This window comes from Callithrix jacchus, chromosome 2, assembly GCF_049354715.1.
Source record: "Callithrix jacchus isolate 240 chromosome 2, calJac240_pri, whole genome shotgun sequence".
Taxonomy (NCBI): Eukaryota; Metazoa; Chordata; class Mammalia; order Primates; family Cebidae; genus Callithrix; species Callithrix jacchus.
The window spans coordinates 20,034,926-20,057,782 of NC_133503.1; the positions used below are offsets into that span (position 1 = coordinate 20,034,926).

Consider the following 22,857-nt stretch of genomic DNA (forward strand, 5'->3'; position numbering starts at 1 on the left):
GACAAGATGACTATCCTTGGCATTCTTAGTGATCCAAAGAATTCGTGTAAGATAAAGCAGTTTGTAGTGCAGTGAAAAACTGTGAACTCTAGACTGTGAGTTCTAAGGGAATGAGAGAAATGAAGGTCATTGTGGGGCTTGGCTGGTCAGACCTTTGTGGAAGGGGCATATCTTGACTTGGGCCTTGAAAGATCGATAGGATTTGAGAAGGAGAGAAGAAAGTCCTTAAGGGAATGGAGACAGTCTGAACAAAGGCACAAAGGAAGAATGTCCTTGGACAGGTTTATGGTGCCCTGTATACCTTGGCCACAGTGAATGGTCTGCGTGATCCTTGACATGTGGTCTTTAAGGAAGCCCTTGGGATGGAATGTCTCAACTGTAGTCAAGGCCATTTGCTTTAGAGTTGGAGGGGCCCTGAGAGAGGCTCAAATCCAGTGATTCTTAAGTGGTTGCTGTTGTTGTTTTTTGGTACACGTCATGGACAAGATTGATATACTCAACATGTCCCCCGCTACAGCCAACCCCCCAGTCTGCTCCATTCCCACCGCTCTAGGGAAGAGATGAACATGCAAGCAATAATATCATGCAGAGGCCTTGAACCCTTGCCTCATATACTATAAAACACCTTGTTTGAAAACTCAGTGCTTAAGCGATTATTAGCACAAGTTACCCACAGTAACCTTCACAGTGCAGGTTTTGACCTCATGGTTGCGAGAGAACCAAGGGTAACCTCCATATTTTACAGACAGAGAAATCTGCTGTTTTAGAGTGAGTGAAAAGGTGATTTGGGGGCCTTTGTCTTCATACTGAGCCATGGTTCGAGTTACAGTTCCACGTGCCCCGATCCTGCTGTTTGTTTCCATAACAGATGCATGGCTTCCTTTTGTGAGTTTTAGTAGATGCCTCTGAGAGGCAGCTCCTCTCCCTGCAGAGGCATCATGTTGGTGTTCCTCATGTGACAGCCCACAGGGCCCCAGCAGGAGCAAATCAGCAAGCCACCTTGATGGCATGACTTTCCCTCCTGACAGCATGAGGGCCATTCCCCTGAGCTGCTGGTAACTGCCTGGTTTGGTGTCAACAGAAAGGCGGCCCGAACCCTAACAACACAGGAAGCAGCTGGGCAAAACCGCCAATGAAGTGGCAAGCCCTTTAGCCCTCACCAAGATCTTTTTCTCTGCCTACTCATAAACAATGAGGAGGGTAGGCCTTCTCCGGAGGCCCAAGTCAAGGCTGACTTGAATTCTCAGCTCTGACTGCAGGTCCCCTGTGTGGAGAGAAGCTGCAGGTGATGGGGCCTCTGGTCCCATAAGACAGGCGGCAAGGAACTGAAACAGCAAAGACCGCCTTGCCAGTCTGTGCTGGGCACCAGCCAGGTGTCTGAACTGCCAGCAAAGAGACTTTGGGTGGTTGTCTTCTAAAGTAAATTATTAAATTTTGATCAAAACAGTACATACCCATGTTTTAAAAAATCAGTAGTATTAAAAACCTTATAATGAAAAACAATTATCCAGCACCCACCCTCCCTTAGAGGCTGCCGCTTTTAACTCACTGTTTCTTCTAGTAGCTGCCTCCAGATCTCTAAATGATATGCTTACACTGCTGTTTCTTGATTTATCTGTTCTGCACGTTGTCTATTTACTTCCTGCTGTGATGGATGGAGATTTCGCTTTCTTACACCATCTCCCTCCTCCCCGCCCCCATCTCTCAAGATAGAAGGCTCTATTTTAACCTAAATCAGGTTTAAAGTGTTTACATTATTAAGAGATATATGTGATGATCACAGAGGGCCAAGTAATGTTCTTTGATTGTATTTCCTTTCTTAGAGCACTTTTAGTTTTGTTGCAGAATTTTTGTTGCAAAACTTGTCTTATGTATTTATTTAGAGTCGGAGTTTCGTTCTTGTTCCCCAGGCTGGAGTGCAATGGTGCGATCTGTTTATTGCAACCTCTGCCTCCCAGGTTCAAGTGATTCTCCTGCCTCAGCCTCCCAAGTAGCTGGGATTACAGGCATGTGCTATGATGCCCAGCTAATTTTGTATTTTTAGTGGAGACAGGGTTTTACCATGTTAGTCAGGCTGGTCTTGAACTCCTGACCTCAGATGATCCACCCCACTCGGCCTCCCAATGTGCTGGAATTACAGGCGTGAGCCACTGTGCCTAGCTGTGTTCTTTTCTTTAAAAGATCTGTGTCATGTGAGTCATTCTATTGCATTCCCTGGTCTTCTCAGGAGATTGCAGTGTTAACCCCAGCTCTACCCCTAACTACCCAGTGACCTTGCACAGGTCCCTTCTCTTTTCTGAGCATCGGTTTCCTCATCAGTAGAAAGAGAGCTAGACTCCCTTCTTTCTCTCATTCTAAACCTCAGAGCCTATCACCCCACCCATCTCAGATGCTTCTATTAATGAGGAGGAGTCTTGACTTCAGGGTGGGGCAGCCCCAGGACCTGAGAGATGGCAGAGAAACCAAAACAGGCAGGGGTGGGGGAGGGAACAAACAGGCTAGCTGGGCCTGCCCTGTGTGGCCCAGCTCACCCCTGAAGTTTAGGGGGCCACTCCATGGGGTGGTATGGTTGTAACTATTGGTCTTTTCCTCTCCTGTTGTCCCCGTTAGTTTTTGCTCTCCATGGCCTCTGCTTGTAGGGGCAGCATTACAGTCCCCAAACTCCCCAAGCTCCCACTCCACCCCCAGCTCTCTTTGTACTCCTTCTGCTTATGTTACACCCAGAATTTCCCAAAAAGTAGTTTAAAAAATACTAACTTTTAGTAACAGCTTTATTGACGTGTAGTTCACATATCATACAATTCACTCATTTAAAAAATATGGGTTCAGGCCAAGCACAGTGACTCATGCCTGTAACCCCAGCACTTTGGGAGGCTGAGGTGGGTGGATCACCTGAGGTCAGAATTTCAAGACCAGCCTGGCCAACATGGCAAAATCCTGGCTCTACTAGAAATACGAAAATTAGCCAGGCATGGTGGCAGGTGCCTGTAATTCCAGCTACTCCGGAGGCTGAGGCAGGAGAATCCTGTGAATCAGGGAGGTAGAGGTTGCAGTGAGCAGAGATCATCACACCATTGTACTCAAACTTGGGGAACAATTGTGAAACTCTATCTAAAAAAAAATACAGTTCAGTGGTTTCTGGTATATTCACAGAGTCGTACAACCTGTAATCATAGTCAGTTTTAGAGCATTTTAGCGCCCCAGAAAGAAACCTCGTGGCCTTCAGCAGCACCACCTATTTTCCCCAACCCCAGCCCTAGGCAACCACTAATCTGTTTTAAGTCTCCATAGATTTGCCTATTCTGGGCATATTTAATAAATGGAATCATGCAACATGGGATTTTTTATGACTGGCTTCCTTTACTTAGCATGATATTGTCAAGGTTCATTCATGTTGTAGCAATATCAGTATTTAATTCCTTTTTATGGCTGAACAATACGTCATATGGCTATACCATATTTTATCAGTTGATGCATATTTTAGTTACTTGTGCTTTTTAGCTATTATAAATAATGCTGCTGTGGACACCCATGTACAAGTTTTTGTGTGGATGTATAATTTCATTTCTCTTGGGGGTATGCCTAGGAGTAGAATTGCTAGGTCAAATGGTAACTCTGCTTAAAAATGTGAGGAAATGCCAATCTAGTTTCCAAAGTTGTGGCACCATCTTACATTCCCACTAGTAATAGTGTTCTCAGTTTCTCCACTTCCTTGCCAACACTTGTTTTTTATACACTGAAGACATCTAGGTTATGAAGGAAAAAGTAAAACACTTTTCCTTATAGCCGTCCTAGTGAGTATGAAATGGTATCGTGGTTTTGATTTGCATTTCCCTAATGACTAAGGATATTAATCTTTCTGTGTGCTTATTGGCTATGTATATATCTTCTTTGGAGAAAAATCTGTTTATTGCCTATTTCTATAATCAGGTTGTCTTTTTATTAATGAGTTTTAGGAATTCATTTCTTAAAATTTATTTTTATTTTTAAAAAACTTTTTGTAGAAAGAGGATATTGCTATGTCGCCCAGGCTGGTCTCAATCTCCTGGCTTCAAGCCACTCTCCCATCAGCCTCCCAAAGTACTGGGATTACAGGCATGAGCCACTGTGACCAGCCAAGAATTATTTACATATTTTATATATTTAGCAAATACATGATTTGCAAATATTTTCTTCTATTCTGTGGTCTTACTTTCTTGATGGTGTCCTTTAAAGCACAAAAGTCTTCAATTTTGATGTTTATTTTTTATTTTGTTGCTTGTGTTTTTGGTGTTATTACATAATTCAAGGTCACAGAGATGTATTTTTAAGTTTTATCCTATGAGTTTTATAGTTTTGACTCTTACATAGATCTTTTATCTATTTTGAGTTAATTTATTATGTGGTGTGAGAATATACTTGACACCATAAAACAAATTTTGCATGTGGGTATCCAGTATCCAGTTGTCCCAGAATCATTTTTTGAAAAGAATATTCTTTCTCCATCTCTTGTTATCCTTGTCAAAGTTCAATTGACCATAAATGTGAGGGTTTATTTCTGGATTTGCAATTCTATTCCATTAATTTATCATTGTTCGTTGTCTGTCTTCATGGTGATACCACACTGTTTTGATTCCTGTAGCTTTGAGTACATTTTGAAATCAGGAAGTGTGAGTCTTCCAATTCTGTTAGGTTTCTCCCACCCCCAAGATTGTCTTGGTTATCCTGAATGAGTCCCTTGAATTTCCATCTGTATTTTAGGATCAGCTTGTCAATTTCTGCAAAGCCAGATGAGATTTTGATAGAGATTATGTTGAATCTGTAGATTAGTTTGGGTAGTGCTGTCTTAAGAATATAAGTCTTCCAGCCTATGGACATGGGATATCTTTTTATTTATTTAGGTCTTCTTTAACTTTTTTCAGCAATGTTTTACTGCTTTCAGAATATGTGTTTTGCACTTATTTTAAGTTTATTCCTAAGTATTGTATTCTTTTTGATGCAACTGTAAATAGAATTGTTTTCCCAATTTTCTTTTCATATTGTGCATTGCTAGTATATAGAGATATAACTGATTTTTATTTGCTCATATTGTATCCTACAGACTTGCTGAACTTGTTTATCATGTTAATAGTTTTTAGTAGATTTTTCATGGATTTTTCTATATATAAGACTATGTTATCTGCAAATAGGAATAGTTGTAGTTTTTCTTTTCTGATCTAGATTTTTTTTATTTAATTTTCTTGCCTCATTGCCTTGGCTGGAACTGCCAGTACAATGTTGAATAGAAATGCTAGGAGCAGACTTACTTATCTTGTTCTCGATCTTAGTGGGAAAGCGTTCGGTCGTTCACTGATATTAGCTAAGGGTTTTTTGTAGCCACTTACTGTCAGTTGAGGATGTTCTCTATTCCTAGTTTTTTTTTTATTGTTTTTATGATGAAGGCATTGAGATTTTATCAAATGCTTTTTCTGTGTGTATTGAGATGAATGGTATTTTACCTTTATGGGTTTAGCTTATTACGTGAATTAATATTCTGATGTTATTGTTAAGCCAGTCTTAACATTCCTGGGATAAATCTCACTTGTTCACAGTTTATAATCTTTTTTATATGTTTCTAGATTCAGTTTTTTGAGGCACTAACTTTTATCAAGCACTTTCTACCAGCCAAGCCATTTACATGGATTAACTCGTTTAGTTTTCAAAGCCTGTGAGACAGGAACTGTCATTATGCCTTTTACCAAAATGAGGAGAGTGAGGCTCAGAAAGGTTATGTCAACTACTCAAGGTCACGCAACTGGGTACTGGCAGAGCTAGGATTCTAACTCAAGCTATCCATTTCACCTCCACACTACAATGCCTCTCATGTGGATATTAGTGGTAAATAAGGAATGATTTTCAGATAATACCCAGACCTGTGTTTATGTTCATTGCTGTATTTTTTTATGGCGCCCCTGTGTTTATGGCATATAATATTGGTTTTCTATCTGTGATCATTATACAAAGCTTCCTTCTAAAATATAAAGTAGCAAAAAAGAGAATCTCTAGAAAAAAAAAAGTAAGAATTATCCTGGCAGTTTATAGATATGACTATGTATTCCATGCTGATTTCAGTTATCTCTGTGTTGTTTTGTTGAGGTGGAGTCTTGCTCTGTCACCCAGGCTGGAGTGCAGTGGCTCGATGTCAACTCACTGCAACCTCTGTCTCCCGGGTTCAAGCAATTCCCCTGCCTCAGGCTCCTGAGTAGCTGGGACTACAGGTGTATGCCCCCACGCCTGGCTAATTTTTGAATTTTTAGTAAAGACAGGGTTTCACCATGTTGGCCAGGCTGGTCTCAAACTCCTGACCTCATGAGATCTGCCTGCCTTGGCCTCCCAAAGTGCTGGGATTACAGGTGTGAGCGACCGTGCCTGGCCTTATCTGTGTTATTAATAATGAAGGAGAAGGAATGGAAAAACTAGAAGTAAGGACATGGCTAACTTCAGGGTATCTCCTCTCACCTGTGTTGTCAGGTGATTGAGGTATGTTCATGCATTCTTTCATTCAGTACTTCCCCAGTGCTTAATCTTTTTGCGGCACTCTGCTAAGGTCTCTGCATTTTCACTGATAGGTAAGAAAGTGGTCCCTGACCTTGAGGAACTTCCACATGCGTGGTTCTACTCCAGGGAGGGCATGTGTGTTTTATTTCATGGGCAAACTCAGATGGATTGCTGGTGGCTTCCTGGAGCTCAGTATTTCCTGAGGATTCTGAAGCTGTCTGTGTACTTAGTGGAAAATAGAGTCATTACCAATTAGCAATGCCTGCCCTGGCATGGGAGGAAGAAGTAACACTATTTAGGTTTTATTCTGTGGCCAAGAAAACATCAGAGTGTACTTACACAAACCTATATGGCATAGACTACTGTATACCTAGCCTATATGGTATAGCCCATTGCTCCTGGGCTACAGATCTGTACAGTATGTTCCTGTACTGAATTCTGTAGGCAGTTGCAACATGGTGGGAAGTATTTGTGTGTCTAAATATAGAAAAGGTACAGTAAACATATGATATAATTTATGGAAACACCATCATATATATGGTCCGCTGTTGACTGTAACATCATTATGAGGCAAATGACTAATTTTTTAAATAGAAACAATTAAAATCTCCCTTTTATTTTTATATTATATAATATTTTCTTAGTACTAATATATGTATACATGTGTGTATATATATGTCTATGTGTGTGTAGTGTGTGTGTGTACACATATATAGCTCTGGCTGGAGAGCCATACGACAGGGAAAATGTTTCCTGGCCTCTTGAAGTTCATGAAACACAAAGGTGACATTACCTAATCTTTCTAGCCTGGCAAAGTTGTGTTCTTCTTGAGGAAGGAAAAAGCAGCCAAACTGGGGGGAAAAATGTGCTTGGCACCTTTCAAAAAGGTACAAAACCAGGTATGGTCTAGAAGAAAAGGCATGGGAGAACTGGGAGTCAAGATATCCTGTTTCTATCCTACCTCTGCCAGTAGCTGGCCATGTCACCTTGAATAAAAGTGTTTACTTCATAACACAGTGTCCTCAGAAACACAGCAAAAGTTACACTGAGTTAAATTTGCAAGATAGTTGTGATTGAGAAAATCAATGTGAAAAATCTATAGAACTGAGATGTTACTGTAATAATAATAATACCTTTCTTTTCATAGGAGAATTGTTGCAGTATTTAATTCATCCTCTCTGTTGAAAACAGGCCACAGACTAGCTAATGTTAAACAGGGAGGTCATTGTTTAAGACTGAGCTCCCGTACTAGACCCCTAAAATCCAGCCCAAACTAAAATGGAGTCACTCATGCTAAATGCTGCTCTCTACCTGAGTCAGCATAATAAGCAAATCCCTTCTGCCTTAACCCTTACAAAAAAGTAACCTGATGTTAACTAATCATTTATTTTTCTATTGTTATGTTTCCTTTTTCCCACCTTACAAAACCCACTGTTTTGCTATTGCCCAGTGGGAGCTTTCATTCTATCGTATAGAAAGGAGGTGCTTCAATTCATAAATCATGAATTAAAAGCAATTAATTCTATAAATTTATTATGATTTTATCTTTTGACACTCACATCTGGCTACTATGTTAAGTACATGTTGTAGTTATATAATGAGAATAATCACTGAGGACAGGCACTATTATAAATTGTCACCCTTATAAGGTAAGGAAACTGAGGCTCAGAAAGATTAAGGAACATGCTATTGGTTATATAGCTAGTAAGTGGCAGATGACAGATTCAGACTCAGAACTCAAGCTTACCCACTGCACTAGCCTAATATTCCACTTCAGTAAAAGTCTTAAGTTTTCATTTCTTTCCAGAAAAATCAAACAGATAATGACAATGCAAGTCTTTTGCTTATAGAAAAGCAGGGTTTAAGCTGCGAGTGTCAGAACCTGCATTTTCAAAGCCAGGTTCTCCTGACAGCCATCATGCATTTATAGGACCCATCCCCATCTTGCTTGGGGTCTGTCAGTCATCTCTGCCTGGAGGGGCACCTAAAGTCCCCCTTCCCAAAAGCAAATTGCTTATGAGCCTAATGTTATTACTGCTTTTGCAGAAACCAGACCACTGACTAAGTTTGTTATGAAGACACTGAATTTAAATCTGTCATGAATGCCTCCCACTGAGAAGCTGCAGCTGCGCTGGGTAAATGATGCTCCCAGAACACTGTTAACTTTTAAATATTTCATTAATTTCTTTTCCAAAATGATGGAATGGTCACATGTTTGTAGACTGAACATAAATAATCATTCTCACTTGGAAGACTGCATAATAGGCGGGACACTTGGGCAGAAAAGAAGTATGTTCTTATTTTCAATTATTCCTCTGTTCAAATTTTCAGAACATTTGTCCTTTCTGGTTAATGTGGATTTGGCAGTGCCTGCCGGCACTTGAGCTAAAAACATCTGATTTCCAGCTCCCTTAGGCAATGAGTGATCTACCAATGTTCATAGAAATCCACTATAGAAGCTGTATTTGCAAGGGAGAAGAAGGATTGCATTAACTTAAACAGAATCCTAAGTTATTAACTTTGTAGGTTGTTCACTTATTGATTCTCTTCAAGGGTGTTCAGGGGTACTGTTATGCTATAGAGAAGAACTTAATGGTTATTCTGGTAAATTAGTACTTTTTTTTAAATTTTGAGACGGAGTTTTGCTCTTGTTACCCAGGCAGGAGTGCAATGGCATAATCTTGGCTCATTGCAACCTCCACCTCCTGCGTTCAAGTGGTTTTCCTGCCTCAGTCTCCTGAGTAGCTGGGATTACAGGTGCCTGCCACCATGCCCAGCTAATTTTTTTTCTTTTTTTGTATTTAATATTAGGCTAGTATTTTATAAAGAAAAGTTGACCAGGCTGGTCAGGCTGGTCTTGAACTGTTGGCCAGGCTAGTCTTGAACTCCTGACCTCAGGTGATCCACCCACCTCGGCCTCCCAAAGTGCTGGGATTACAGGTGTGAACCACCATGCCCATCCGTAAATGAGTAAGTTTGAGAAGCCCAGAAGAAACCTAGTTACAGGAGAAAAAAGGGAAGTTGGATAAGAGCTGGGAGCATATAAAGTGATTAGGGGATTTTATGAAAAATTTGAAACATATAAAATTGGATGGAAAAATACAATAATCTCTATGCATGTGTCACACACAATCTAGTTACTAACTCACTGCTGATTTTGTTTAATTTTTACTCACCCTTCCCTCATCTAGTATTATTTAGAAGCAAACCCCTGTGACTTTTATCCATATTTTAGTAGCTATTTCTAGAAGATAAAGGCTCTTTTAAAACATCACGTTAGGCCAGGCGTGGTGGCTCAAGCCTGTAATCCCAGCACTTTGGGAGGCCGAGGCGGGTGGATCATGAGGTCAAGAGATCGAGACCATCCTGGTCAACATGGTGAAACCCCGTCTCTACTAAAAATACAAAAAATTAGCTGGGCACGGTGGTGCATGCCTGTAATCCCAGCTACTCAGGAGGCTGAGGCAGGAGAATTGCCTGAACCCAGGAGGCGGAGGTTGCGGTGAGCCGAGATCGTGCCATTGCACTCCAGCCTGGGTAACAAGAGCGAAACTCCGTCTCAAAAAAAATAAATAAATAAAAAATAAAACATAATGTTGATGTTATCACACCTAAATAAAATATTTCCAGTCAGTACTACTTTTCAAATTTTCTCATAAAGTTATAATTTTATTTTCATGGTGGTTTGTTTGAAATAGGATCCAAATAAGGTTCACGCATGATAGTGTGTTAGGTCTCTTCAAAACCTATAGTTTTCCTTCCATCTCTTTTCTATCTTTGCAATTGATTTGTTAGAGGTCCTGAGTCATTTTTCCAGCAGAATTTGTCATAGATTGTATTTTCCTATTTACATCACTGGGGTATAGCATGTTTTTCTGCTCTCTTATATTTCCTGTGAGTTGGCATCAAAGGCTTAATTAGATTCAGGTGTTTTGTTGGGGGGGGGTCCAGCATTCTTCACAGGTGATAGTGCATTTTTCCATCACTAAGCACTTAATATCTGATTGTCCTTCATTTAGGGATGTTAGCAGCTGATGATGATCGGTTCCTAGATCCATTTGTTTATAGAGGTTGGAAAACAAGGATGTCATTTTTTTCTTAAAAAGAAAAAAAACTTTTATGGAAAGAAACAACCATCTCCTCTATAGTTTGATTATCTGGTGGTATAGTTTGTTTAGGTAAGACAGGTTAAATGTTTGCTTTTATGTACCAATGTTCAACATAAAAATTGGTTCACAGGCTTGTCTAACAGTAACAAAGTAATAAAAACCAAGTTTTTATTAGATGTCTTTGAGATCCATCAGGGTCCTCCAGCACATCACTCAGTTTTAAAGTACTTGGAACAGTCCCTTTCTGTGGAGTTACTCCAATAGTACAACATATATACATTCATTTGTTTCATTTTGCTTTTCATTTTGTGGGCCACTTTATAAATTTAAATTTTATAGGTATATAAAATGTTTTGATGGTTTCAAAGTCAAATCTACAAAATAAGGCATATTCAAAGGATTCTAGCCTCTATCTCTGCCCCTTAACTGTATTCCCTTCTTTTCCTATTCCCCATAGGTAACTCATTTTTAAAAGTATAAGACTTTCCCTTCCATTGTTTGTTTTGAAGTAGAAGATGCGTGTGAAGACATCTGCAGACCCTCTCCCGGGTACATGAGCACTTGCTCTCCATACCATGTCCTGGAGATTACCCCATAATTGCATGTAGAGAGGTTTTCCTGCTGCTTCATATTTCCCTGTGTGGTGGCACCATAGTTTATCCAGACAGTCCTCTGTTAATGGATGCGTTAGGCCGATCTTGCACTGCTATAAAGAGATACCCGAGACTGGGTAACTTATAAAGAAAAGAGTAGAAAGAGGTCTTCACACATCTTCTACTTACAAAAAGAGCAATGGAAGGGGAAGCCATATACTTTAAAAAATTAGTTACCTATTGGAAACAGGAAAAGAAGGGAATACAGTTAAGGGGCAGAGATGGAGGCTAGAATCCTTTGACTATTGGCTCATGGTTCCACGGGCTGTATAGGAAGCATGGTGCCAACATGTACTTGGCTTCTGGGGAGGCCGCACAAACCCTTCAATCACAGCAGAAGGCAGAGAGGGAACAGTTACACCACATGGTGAAAGCAAAAGCAAGAGAGTGGGCAGTGTGGGGAAGGGGAGTGCCACACACTTTAAAATGACCAGCTCTCCCGTGAACTCAGAACTCACTCATCACCAAGGGGATGGCCCAAGCTGTTCAGGAAGGACCTGTCCCCATGATCCAGACACCTCCCACCAGGCCCCACCTCCAATACTGGGGATTAGAATTCAACATGAGATTTGGGTGAGAGCAAGTACTTAACTATATCAATGGATGTTTGCCGTTTTCAGTTTTTGCTATCACAAGTAGTGCTGCTGTGAATGGCCTTGTGCATATATCTTTGTGTATTTTTGTCTGTACAACTTTGGGATAGATTCCTAGAAGTGGGATTGCTGGTCAAAGGGTAAAATGTTTATGGAAGTTTGTTAGTTAGTGCCAGATTTCTTTCCATGGGAAATGTGTCATTTTTACATCCCCAATCAACAATATTTGGGAGAGCCTGTTTCTCCATAGTCTTGCCAACAGCATGTATAGTCAAACTTTTGGATTTGAGCTGACCTAATCAGTGAGAAATGGTATATCTCCATGTAAGTTTAATCTGGATTTTTCTTACTGAAAATAAGATAGGACACCTTGCAAATGCAGGCTTCCTGGTCCCCTGGTTGGAACCCAGGCATTTTATTATTAAGAAGCTGTACACGTGACTTTTTGGCGCAAGCAGGGCCAAGAACCATTAATGCAGAGTGTTTGAAAACACTAGCATAGAGGTTGGTATGAAAACACTAGCATAGAGGTTGGTATGAAATACACCTCCCCTCATCAAGTGTAGTCTCACAATGCAAGCCTGAGCCGTTGAAAGGAAGTATGTCGTAATGAAGATGACTTCAGACTGTGGAGCTGGACAAACCTGGCTTCACCCTTGCTCCACCACTTGCCAGCCCTTGACCCTGTGAACTTAAATGCCGAGGTTCTGTTTGTTCATCTATAGAATGGGAATAATCAGAGTACTTACCTTTATGAAGTGGATGCAAGATTGAAATAGTCAAGTACTTCACACAGTGTCTGACACAGAGTAAGGGCTGAAGAAATGTTTTATCATTATTACAATTGGAATTAATGAAGAGAATTAGCAAGGCTTTGGAGGTTGAAGATCATATACCCAGTAAAATCATCACTCCTCCTGTAAAATGGACTTGGTAGTGTAAGAAGGAAAACAGTCTTTTTTTTTTTTCTTTTCTTTTAATGGATAGGCAAAGTGGTTTTGCTGTAGAATTGAATGCCACACTTAGAATTGTGGTGAGAGAAGAGGAAGAAGCTTAGGTGTGAAGAGGACCTGAAACCACCCTAGGAGGCCAGCCTTCTGCAGAGGGTAGAGGGGGAAGTTACCTCTGAGCTCAGTGAGCCCTCACTGGATGCAGCATTCACTGTTGCCATGGTACATGATGGGAGGTGTGTTCAAGAACTCGGGTTAATGTGAGTCCAGTTAGCAGCTCAGCAGCCAGTGAAGGCTCAGCCCCAATCTGTCCTTCCAACCTTGGACCTAAGGCAGATATTAGTCTCCAGGCAGCATGACCTTGGGTATATTCTGCAGTTGTTTTAGCCCTTTGCAGCCCCTGGACCAAATTCTTCTGTTGACGATCCATTTTCTCCCTAATGTCAGACACTACATTTCCTAACAAGCAAGGCAAACTCACTGACATTCACAGGAGAAATTCCAGCCCTGTCTCACAGCTATCTAGGACTGAAGGTGGTCGGGAAGGGGTTCTCAGACAAGCGCGGTGGCCCTTCTCTTTGTGTCCCTGTTAATTGTGTTTAGGGTTGGCTTTAATATTGTTACAGGTCTTTTTCTAAAACTCAGCTTTTAGTGTTTTTGTTCACCTCTACTGTTGTGCTTTATTTTGCTTTGCTTTTTGCTTTATGTCTGCCTTTGTAATTCTCAACCCCTCTGTTCTAATTTCTCCGGGCTGATTTTTGTTCTCTGAAGGTTGTTGAGTGTAACATTAACTTCATTTAGTTCCACTTTTCTTTCAACTAAATGTGTTGACGTTTATGAGTGCTTTCCATCTTTCATTTCTTATTATTCCTATTTAAATTCCTCTTTAGTTACGAATGACCTTGAAGTATGTTTTCCAAATTTTCAGAGGTATGGGATTTTATTGCTATAATTTGCATTATTGATTTCTAATTTCATTGTATTATATTTAATAATCAGTAAGTGTGACTTGTAGGCTATCATTTTTGAAGAGGGAACCTGATTTATATCCTAAATCATGATTAGTTTTTTTAAGCAGTGTTTCACATATGTTTGGGTGGGGAAAATGAGTATTTTGTTTGCTGGGTGCTGAGTTCTTAAAATAGGAATTAGCCCGACTTGGGTAACTGTGCTGTTCAGATCCTCTTCAGCTTCTAATCCTGCCAAACATACTGTCAAAGCAGTTACACTGTGCCAGGGTCTAAGACGCAAAAATGTCCATCTAGGGTTGATTTGTTTAATGTGCCTCACGAAAGATACTCAGGCCGAGGAAGACGATGGCTCCTCCATCTTTGCAAAGAAGGTTGATTTGCAGGAATTGAGTTATTTTAATCCCAGTTTAGCCTAAAAACCTGGGCTCTGGTTTTCTGTTAATTATCTTGGCTGTCACAATCATGGATAACTGTGTTGCATGATAATTTAAGAATGGAACTCATAAATATCCTTAGGAAGAACAAAAAAAGGTGGAGAAATAACCGTGACCCATGTCCTCACATCCCATTTGAGGTCCTTCGCTCCTGGTCACATGTGGGAGTCACGTAACTTCTCTGAGCCTTGATGTTTCATCAGTTATATAGATAGAGTACCACCTTCCATGTTGATCACAGAGGGTGGCAGTGAGGGACAGCCAAGTACACGCAAACACTTTGTTAGCCATGTAGAGATCCTCAGATATAAAAGATACAGGTTGAGAATACCTTGTGAAGTGGTGAGTGGAAATGGCCTCAATGTGTTTTAACCCTCTTTATTCTCCTGCAGGATCCTGGACATGGTGCAGTTAAAAGAAATTTTAGAGGCCCCTGAAAATTTCCACTGACGTTCTCTTCCTTTCTCTCAGTGCGGAATACAGAAACTGCAGCCATGACCACGCATGTCACCCTGGAAGATGCCCTGTCCAACGTGGACCTGCTTGAAGAGCTGCCTCTCCCCGACCAGCAGCCATGCATCGAACCTCCGCCTTCCTCCATCATGTACCAGGTAATGGAAATGGCAGATAGCACCAGGGGGCCCAGGAACTCTGGGGATCCCCTAAGAGGGTTTGCCCTGAGGCAGAGGGAAGGGGAGGTCTCCATCTAGAAGGTGAAAGGTCATGAGCTGATCCAGTCCCTTGTGCACTGGTAGAACCGAGTGTAAGGAACAGATTAGCTACTAAATGTGCACCAGGACTATTTCCCTTTCCCAGGGAAGTCTTGTTGATCTCATTGGACCCCCAGATACCTTCCTGGCTATTCTTGCTGCTGCACTAACCAAGCTTTGGGCAGCTGTCACCTCATGAATTAAATATTGCAATTTAGAAACCCCAGAGCCTGCCTGGGTAATTACTTTTGAGGAGGGCATTACAACGTCCCATAGCAGCTCATGCCTCAGGGAAGCTGGTCACAGTTGTTTGCTTTTGCTTAAGAGAACAGAGCTTGTGATAAACCACCATCAGATTGTTCCAAACCATGACCCATCAGGGCCGAGAGTCAGCTTTTTAACCCCTTGTCTGGGTATGCCAGTCCAGAAGCCATGTTAAGAAAGGACGTGCTAATTTGAAAGTTCTAGCTGTGTTTGACCTTTTGATAGTTCTCAGACTGCTAAAGGAGACTAAATATAAATACATGATAAATTCTTAAATTTCATTCAGTGGATGTGTGAAGCACATGCTTCAGGGTTCAGCTCATAAACTTCATTGATTCACCTCTTCTAACCCAGATTAACATTTTAATTATACAAATATCTTTTTTGTCATAAGCAATACAGAAAAGTATACAAAAAAGTATACAAAAACATAAATTTTTTCTTTAACCGTGCCTATATATGCCTTTTTTAACCAAATATATATGTGTGTGTGTGTGTGTTTGTTTACCAAAGGAGAACCATACTACCATACTATATTTATTGCTTTATGAGTTGGCTTTTTAACTTAAAATATGGATATTTTTCCATGACAATACCACAATACTACCACATTATGCTTAGCCACCTCATGGTACTTATAAGCCTGCTTATGGATATGCTATTACATATTCAGCCTTTCACTGTTGAGGGACATTTGGGTTGTTTACAGTTTTTTTAATCACAAAAAAATGCCACAGTGATTAACCCTGGACCTATATATCCGCACCCTTCGGTGAGTATTTTCCGGAACTGCTGAATCAAAGCAATGCACAACTTAACTTTTAGCAGCTATTTGGGCTTATGGAGTTTCAGCATTTGCTTCTGAGGCTCAGCTGAGTGAACCTGATTACTGATGGGAAGCAGATGGCAGGCCCAGTCATCGCTGGCTTCTGCCCAGTGTGAGTGAGGGTGGGACTTTGTGGGGAAGGGGCAAGATGAAAGGTGATGCAGCGGGAGCTTTTTACAGAGAGCTCGTGCTGTTCGTTGGCAGCAGTTTGCTCCCCGGACACCCAGCCAACTTGGAACTGTTTTCTAACGACCAAAATGTTCCTGCCCTCTAATTCCACAGGCTAACTTTGACACGAACTTCGAGGACAGGAATGCATTCGTCACGGGCATTGCAAGGTACATTGAGCAGGCTACAGTCCACTCCAGCATGGTAAGTCTCTGTGACCCACGTGTGCAGACATGCTCCCTGCTGAGCTGGCAGGGGCTGTGGGCAGCTTCTCACGCCAGAAGCATGTGCTCAGCTATTCTAAGAACCCCCTGCCTCAGTCAGAATCATGTGCTTAAGCCCAGTCTTACCTTCTGCCCCATCCTCTCTTGGTGCCTGGAAACATAGTGTTCCCCTTTATCATCCAGCTTTGCAAATCCTAGTCAACTGTTAGGGCCCAACTTAGTCACCACTACTCAATTCCCTGAGCTGCTATAGCTTTTTGGGTTAACCATGTGATTGGCTCCTGTCTTGTATATAGATTATTGAATGTGTGGAATTTTGTCTCTTGAGCAGAGCAGAAGGTTCCTTGAAAAAGGGACATTGGCTTTGGTTTTGGAATAACAGTTACTTACCTAAAAAAGCTGATGGCCTAAATCATTTGCAAATAGGGCCAGTTATTATTTTATCTCTTAGAGTCTGATTCATCTGTGGAGGGCTCCTCCCCTTCCCTGTTGGGTTTCCACTGATTTTATTCTCATGCAGCACTGCAATTTGAAGAATTCCAAATTCTGTATTCATAGACCCTGTCTGTGGCCCCATAGACCTTTGACACTATATGTCTTAGCTTGTTTTGAGATGCTGTAACAAGGAAACCAGACTGGGTAATTTATAATAAATAGAAATTTAGGCCAGGTACAGTAGCTCATGCCTGTAACCCCAGCACTTTGGGAGGCTGAGGTAGGAGGATCCCTTGAGTCCAGAAGTTTGAGACCAGCCTGGGCAACATGGTGAGACCCTGTCTCTACAAAAAAATTTTAAAATTTGCTGGATGAGGTGGCACACATCCATAGTTGCAGCTATGTGGGAGGCTTAGGTGAGAGGATTGCTCGAGCCCAGGGGGTTGAGGCTGCAGTAAGCTGTGATCGTGCCACTGCACTCCAACCTGGGCAATGGAACAAGACTCTATCTCAAAAAAAAAAAAAGAGCAGTAGTTCATTGGCTCATGATTATGGAGGGCGGAAAGTCCAAGATTGAGGTGGCAGTATCTGGTGAGAGCCTTCTTACTGCATCATATCATGGCAGAAGGCATGACATGGGTAAGAGAGAGGGAAGGGAGCCAAACATCCTTTGTAAGGAACCGACTCCCATGATAACAGCATTAATTCTTTCATAGGGGTAGAGCCCTCATGACCTGATTACCTCTTAAAGGTCCCACCTCTCAACACTTGCATTGGAGATTTAAGTTTCTTTTTTTCTTTTTTTTTCCCCTGAGGTAGAATTTCACTCTTGTTACCCAGGCTGGAGTGCAATGGCGCAATCTCGGCTCACTGCAGCCTCCACCTCCTGGGTTCAAGTGATTTTCCTGCCTCAGCCTCCCGAGTAGCTGGGATTACAGGCAAGTGCCACCATGCCTGACTAATTTTTGTATTTTTAGTAGAGACAGCGTTTCTCCATGTTGGCCAGGCTGGTCTCGAACTCCTGACCTCATGATCTGCCCCCCTCTCAGCTGAGATTTAAGTTTCTAACACATGAACTTTGGGGATCACATTCCAACCATAGCACTGTAACAGTTATCTCCTGTAACCTTGTGCTGGCAAACCCTGCTCATTCATTCAGTAAGTATTGTGTCGCCGGTGCCTGCAAAGGACTGTAAATGCTGGGGAGGTATGCAAGGACAGATAGGGGCCAGCCCTGATCCTCAGTGAGTCAAGTGGGAAATTGACAAACTTACCATTTGTCAAATGCTTCTTCTGTACAGATATGTTAGATGCATTTGTCTCATTTACTCCTCACATCAACTCTGTGAGGTAGGTTCTATTATCATACCCATTTTACAGATGGGGAAAACTGGAGCCCAGAAAAATAACATAACGTACTCAGGGTCCTGCAGCTGACAAGTGGCAGATCTAGGCCAAGGTCTGCCTGACTACAAAACCTGTGCTCCAGACTATTCCTTGCAGACAAATAAAAATACAATAAAAAATAAAAACACATGGAGACAAATAAAAATACACGAAGTTAAGGATAAATGTCATGGTAGAAGTTCAAAGTTCTGTGTTTTTGAAAGAACCTTGAGAGAGTCAGAGAACGCTTGATGAAGGAAGTGGCTTTTGTGTGAGTCCTTGTAGGAGGGTAATGATACCTTGTAGGTACAGTATACTTTAAAATATAGGTAAGGCATTTTCATATGTTATATTATTGGGGCTTTATAACAGCCCTGTGACTTGCAAAGGGATCATTATGTCCATTTTAGGGATGAGAAAACTGAGGCCTAGAAAAGTTAATAAGCAGGTTGCTCATGATCCCACAACTAGTAAATCACAGGACTGGACCTGAAATCCAGGACTGACTCCCTGTCCTGATCTCTTTCTCCCATTCTGTGCTGTCTCACACAGTTAGAATTTTACTAGTCAGAGATGAGATGGGGAGGGCACACCAGGTGGAAGAGCCGCTGTGAGCAAAGGCACAGGGCAAGGATTTTCAGGCACTGTCTGGTTCGGACTGTAAAGTACGTATAGGATACAGATTCCCTACAAATAAAGGGTCAGGGCATAGAGGGTGTATTTGTTTGCTTGGGTACCATAACACAGTTCCACAGACTAGGTGCCTTAAATAGCAGAAAGGTATTTTCTCCCTGTCCTGGAAGTTAGGAGTTCAAGATCAGGGTGTCCATAGGTTCGGTTTTTCCTGAGGCTTCTTTCCTTGGCTTCTAGATGGCTACCAAGGAAGGGGCAGCCATCTGTGTCCTCGCGTGGTCTATTCTCTGTGTGCACACATCTCCGGAACCTTCTTTTTGTGTGTCCAAATTTCCTCTTTTTATAAGGACACCAGTCAGATTGGATCAGGGCATTCCCTAATGGCTCATTTGATCTTAATTACCTCTTCAAAGGTCCTGTCTCCAAATACAATCACACTCTGAGGTTCTATGAGGTTAGGGCTTCAGCATATTCATTTGGGCACATAATTTAGCCCATATCAGAAGATTTTAGTTTCTTTAATAAAAAAAAATTAAAAGCATTGGAAAATCTTTATCCTTAGAAGAGATATGAACAGAACTCTGCTTGGGGGACAGGTTCCATATGTTAGTTATGTGTAGAATGAGTTGCAAGTAGGAATGAGGCAAATATTTTCGTCAAGATAATTTTTTTTTCTTTTCTTTTTTTGAGACAGAGTCTTGCTCTTGTCACCCAGGCTGGAATGCAGTGGCACAATCTTGGCTCAATGCAACCTCCACCTCCTGGGTTCAAGTGATTCTCATGCCTCAGCCTCCCAAGTAGCTGGGATTACAGGTGTCTGCCACCATGCCCAACTAATTTTTGTATTTTTAGTAGAGATGGGGTTTCACCATGTTGGCCAGGCTGGTCTCAAATTCCTGCACCATGTTGGCCAGGCTGGTCTCGAATTACTGACCTCGTGATATGCCCACCTCAGCCTTCCAAAGTGCTAAGATTACAGGCATGAGCCACCTTGCCCAGCATTTATTTTATTTCATTTTATTTTGAGATGGAGTCTCGCTCTGTCACCCAGGCTGGAGTACAGTGGCATGATCTCAGCTCACTGCAACCTCCGCCTCCTGGGTTCAAGAGATTCTCCTGCCTCAGCCTCCTAAGTAGCTGGGATTACAAGCGCCCGCCACCACACCTGTCTAATTTTTGTATTTTTAGTGGAGACAGAGGTTTTACCATGTTCGTCAGGCTGATCTCGAACTCCCGACCTTAGGTAATCTGCTTACCTTGGCCTCCCAAAGTGTTGGGATTACAGGCGTGAGCCACCACACCCAGCCTAGTCAAGATACTTAAAGTTACCTACAGTGCAGGCATTCAAGGCCAAATGAGGGTGATGGCCCTGGCGTACAGCTGAGAGGATATGGATGTGAGGGAGGGACACTGGCTTTGCAGTCATCTGGGACTATTTGGACTGAGTTCCTAGGAAGACCTGGGTCAGGACACCAATGGGGCAGGTGGAAGGAGGGGCTGGGTTGGAGGGTGATGGTGTTCATAAACTCAGTGGCTTTGTTTACAGTTCTGTAGGTCAGAAGTCCAACATGGGTCTTACTGAGTTAAAATCAGGGTGCCAGCAGGGCCGCAGTCCTGCAGGCTCCAGGAGAGAGTCTATTCCCTTGCCTTTGCCGACCTCTAGAGGCACCCACATTCTTTGGCTGGTGGCCCCCAGCCAGGAGCGACTTCACTCTGATCTCTGCCTGCATCTTCACATATCCTTCTCTGACTCTTCTGCCTCCCTCTTTTGCTTATGAGTACTTGTGTTTACACTGGGCTCCCCAGGATAATTCAGAATAACCACCACCACCTCCCTACCTCCACTGAAAGGCTCTTAACTTGGTCACATCTGCAAATTCGGTCTTTCCACGTGAAGTAACATATTCACAGGTACCAGGGATTAGGGTGCAGACATTTTTGGGTGACCATTATTCTGCCTACACAGGGAGAGTGTTGATGTGGCTTAGACATGAGTTATGAGTGGCATGCAATGCTGACATTCCTGGATAATACCAAAATCTCCCTTCAGTCAATGGTATCCTCTTGTGCCTTGTCCAGTCTTTCTAGAGTAGCTTATCAGCAGCAATGTGGGCATATGAGATGCTCATCTTGTATTTCTCCTGCCCCCACTTGGGCAAGGTGAATCTCTCAAAGGGCAGGATAGCCAGAGAAAGGAGGAGGGGAAGTGCATAAACCAACTATATGGAATTTACCAACTATATGGAAGAGTTGGGGATTCTTTGCTGGGGATGAGATGGGGGTTGATTGATCACTGAATCTGTCACTACAGAAAATTTGAGCTAGACTTTCATTGGGTTTAAGTCATGGACTTTCAGAATATTAGAAATGTAAAGAGATCCTCAGTCTTGAAGCTGTCAATGTGGGCTGCACAAGAGAATCAACTGTGGATTGTTAAACACCAATGCCCCATCCCATCCCCAGGGATAAATATTTAGTTAGTTTGGGGCATGGCTTGGGCATCAAAGTTCCCCAGTAACCCAGTGTATGGCCAGGATGATTCAGGCCACCTCTTTACCTCCAAATAAAGAAACTAAGATGTTATAAGTCAAAAGATGGGCTCAAGAAGAGTGAGGACCAGAACTCAAGTTTCCCAAGACCCCCACCCAGGGCTCTTTCCACCGCACCATCCTGACCTCTGCTGCATTCCAGCATAATTATACGACAGTTCCGGCCAGCCACGAGGCAGAGTTCACATTCTTCTTGTTCACTGCACTGTTGGCAGCACAAAGCACAGAGCCTGGGACCTGTGAGTGCCCCATTAAACATTCACTGAATGAATGAGTTGGAATTACACCTATCAGCAGGCAGTTCGTTTGGTGCTAAAAGTAGACCTGTGTTCCTTGCATTACTGTCACTTCTTTCAGACATGTGTTCTGAGGCAGATGACTGCGGGACCCACAGGCTTGGTTGGTTCTCCCTGGTCTCAAGGACAACATGTTACTGATTTTTAAAGTTCTCTAATCATTGAACATGTGACTTGTCAATGACATTTGCTGTTGAAAATAAAACTGTCACAAGTAAATTAATCTGATATTGTACTAATAAGATATTATGAAATGGTGATATGTGGATTTAAAAATAAAGTTCATTTTTTAATATAGATACAAACATTTAAAAAAAGAGATGACCTAGGAAAGTTTTTTTTTCAAGGAGTATTTCCATTTAAAGTGTAGAATTCAGTGGTTTTTAGCATATTCACAGTGTTATATAGCCATGACTACCACCTAATTTTCATCACCCCTGAAAGATACCCTGGACCTGTTAGCAGTCAATTCCAATTCCTCTCACCCCCTCACCTCCTGGCAGCCACTAATATACTTTCTGTTTCTATGGATTTGCCTATTTTCATCTAAATAAAGAATCCAATCTGGGGCCTTTTGTGTCTGGCTTCTTTTACTTAGCATAATGTTTTCTTTTTTTTATTGAGATGGAGTTTTGCCCTTGTTACCCAGGCTAGAGTGTGATGGCGCAATCTTGGCTCACCACAACCTCCACCTCCAGGGTTCAAGCAATTCTCCTGCCTCAGCCTCTCAAGTAGCTGAGATTACAGTCATGCACCATCGTGCCCAGCTAATTTTGTAATTTTAGTAGAGATGGGGTTGCTCTTTGTTGGTCAGCCTGGTCTCAAACTCTCGACCTCAGGTGATCTGCCTACCTCGGCCTCCCAAAGCGCTGGGATTACAGGCATGAGCCACCGTACCCTTTCAGAGTTCATCCATGTAGTAGCATATATCAGTAGTTCATTACTTTTTGTTGCCGAGTAATTAATTATATGGATATACCACGTTTTATTTATCCATCCACTCATGGACATTTGGGTTATTGGGCTATTTTGAACAATATTGCTATGAATTTGTGTTACATACAAATCTTGAATCTACACAATTTTCTGTGTAGACATATGTTTTCAGTTCTCTTGGGTATACACGTACCCAAGAGTTAC

The 22,857-nt window shown here is 41.9% G+C and overlaps 1 protein-coding gene across 8 annotated transcripts in view; it reads left to right on the top strand.

The window, feature by feature from the left end:
* The window catches only part of CYFIP2 (cytoplasmic FMR1 interacting protein 2), a 140,203-nt gene that overhangs the window by 5,466 nt on the left and 111,880 nt on the right, over positions 1-22,857 (top strand). For all 8 annotated transcript variants that reach the window (XM_035283382.3, XM_078358596.1, XM_078358598.1 and 5 more), the window contains exons 2-3: positions 14,698-14,837; positions 16,309-16,398. In XM_035283382.3, the coding sequence (XP_035139273.1) occupies positions 14,721-14,837; positions 16,309-16,398 (207 nt within the window). In that variant the 5' untranslated portion in view covers positions 14,698-14,720. The remainder of the gene's footprint in view (positions 1-14,697; positions 14,838-16,308; positions 16,399-22,857) is intronic.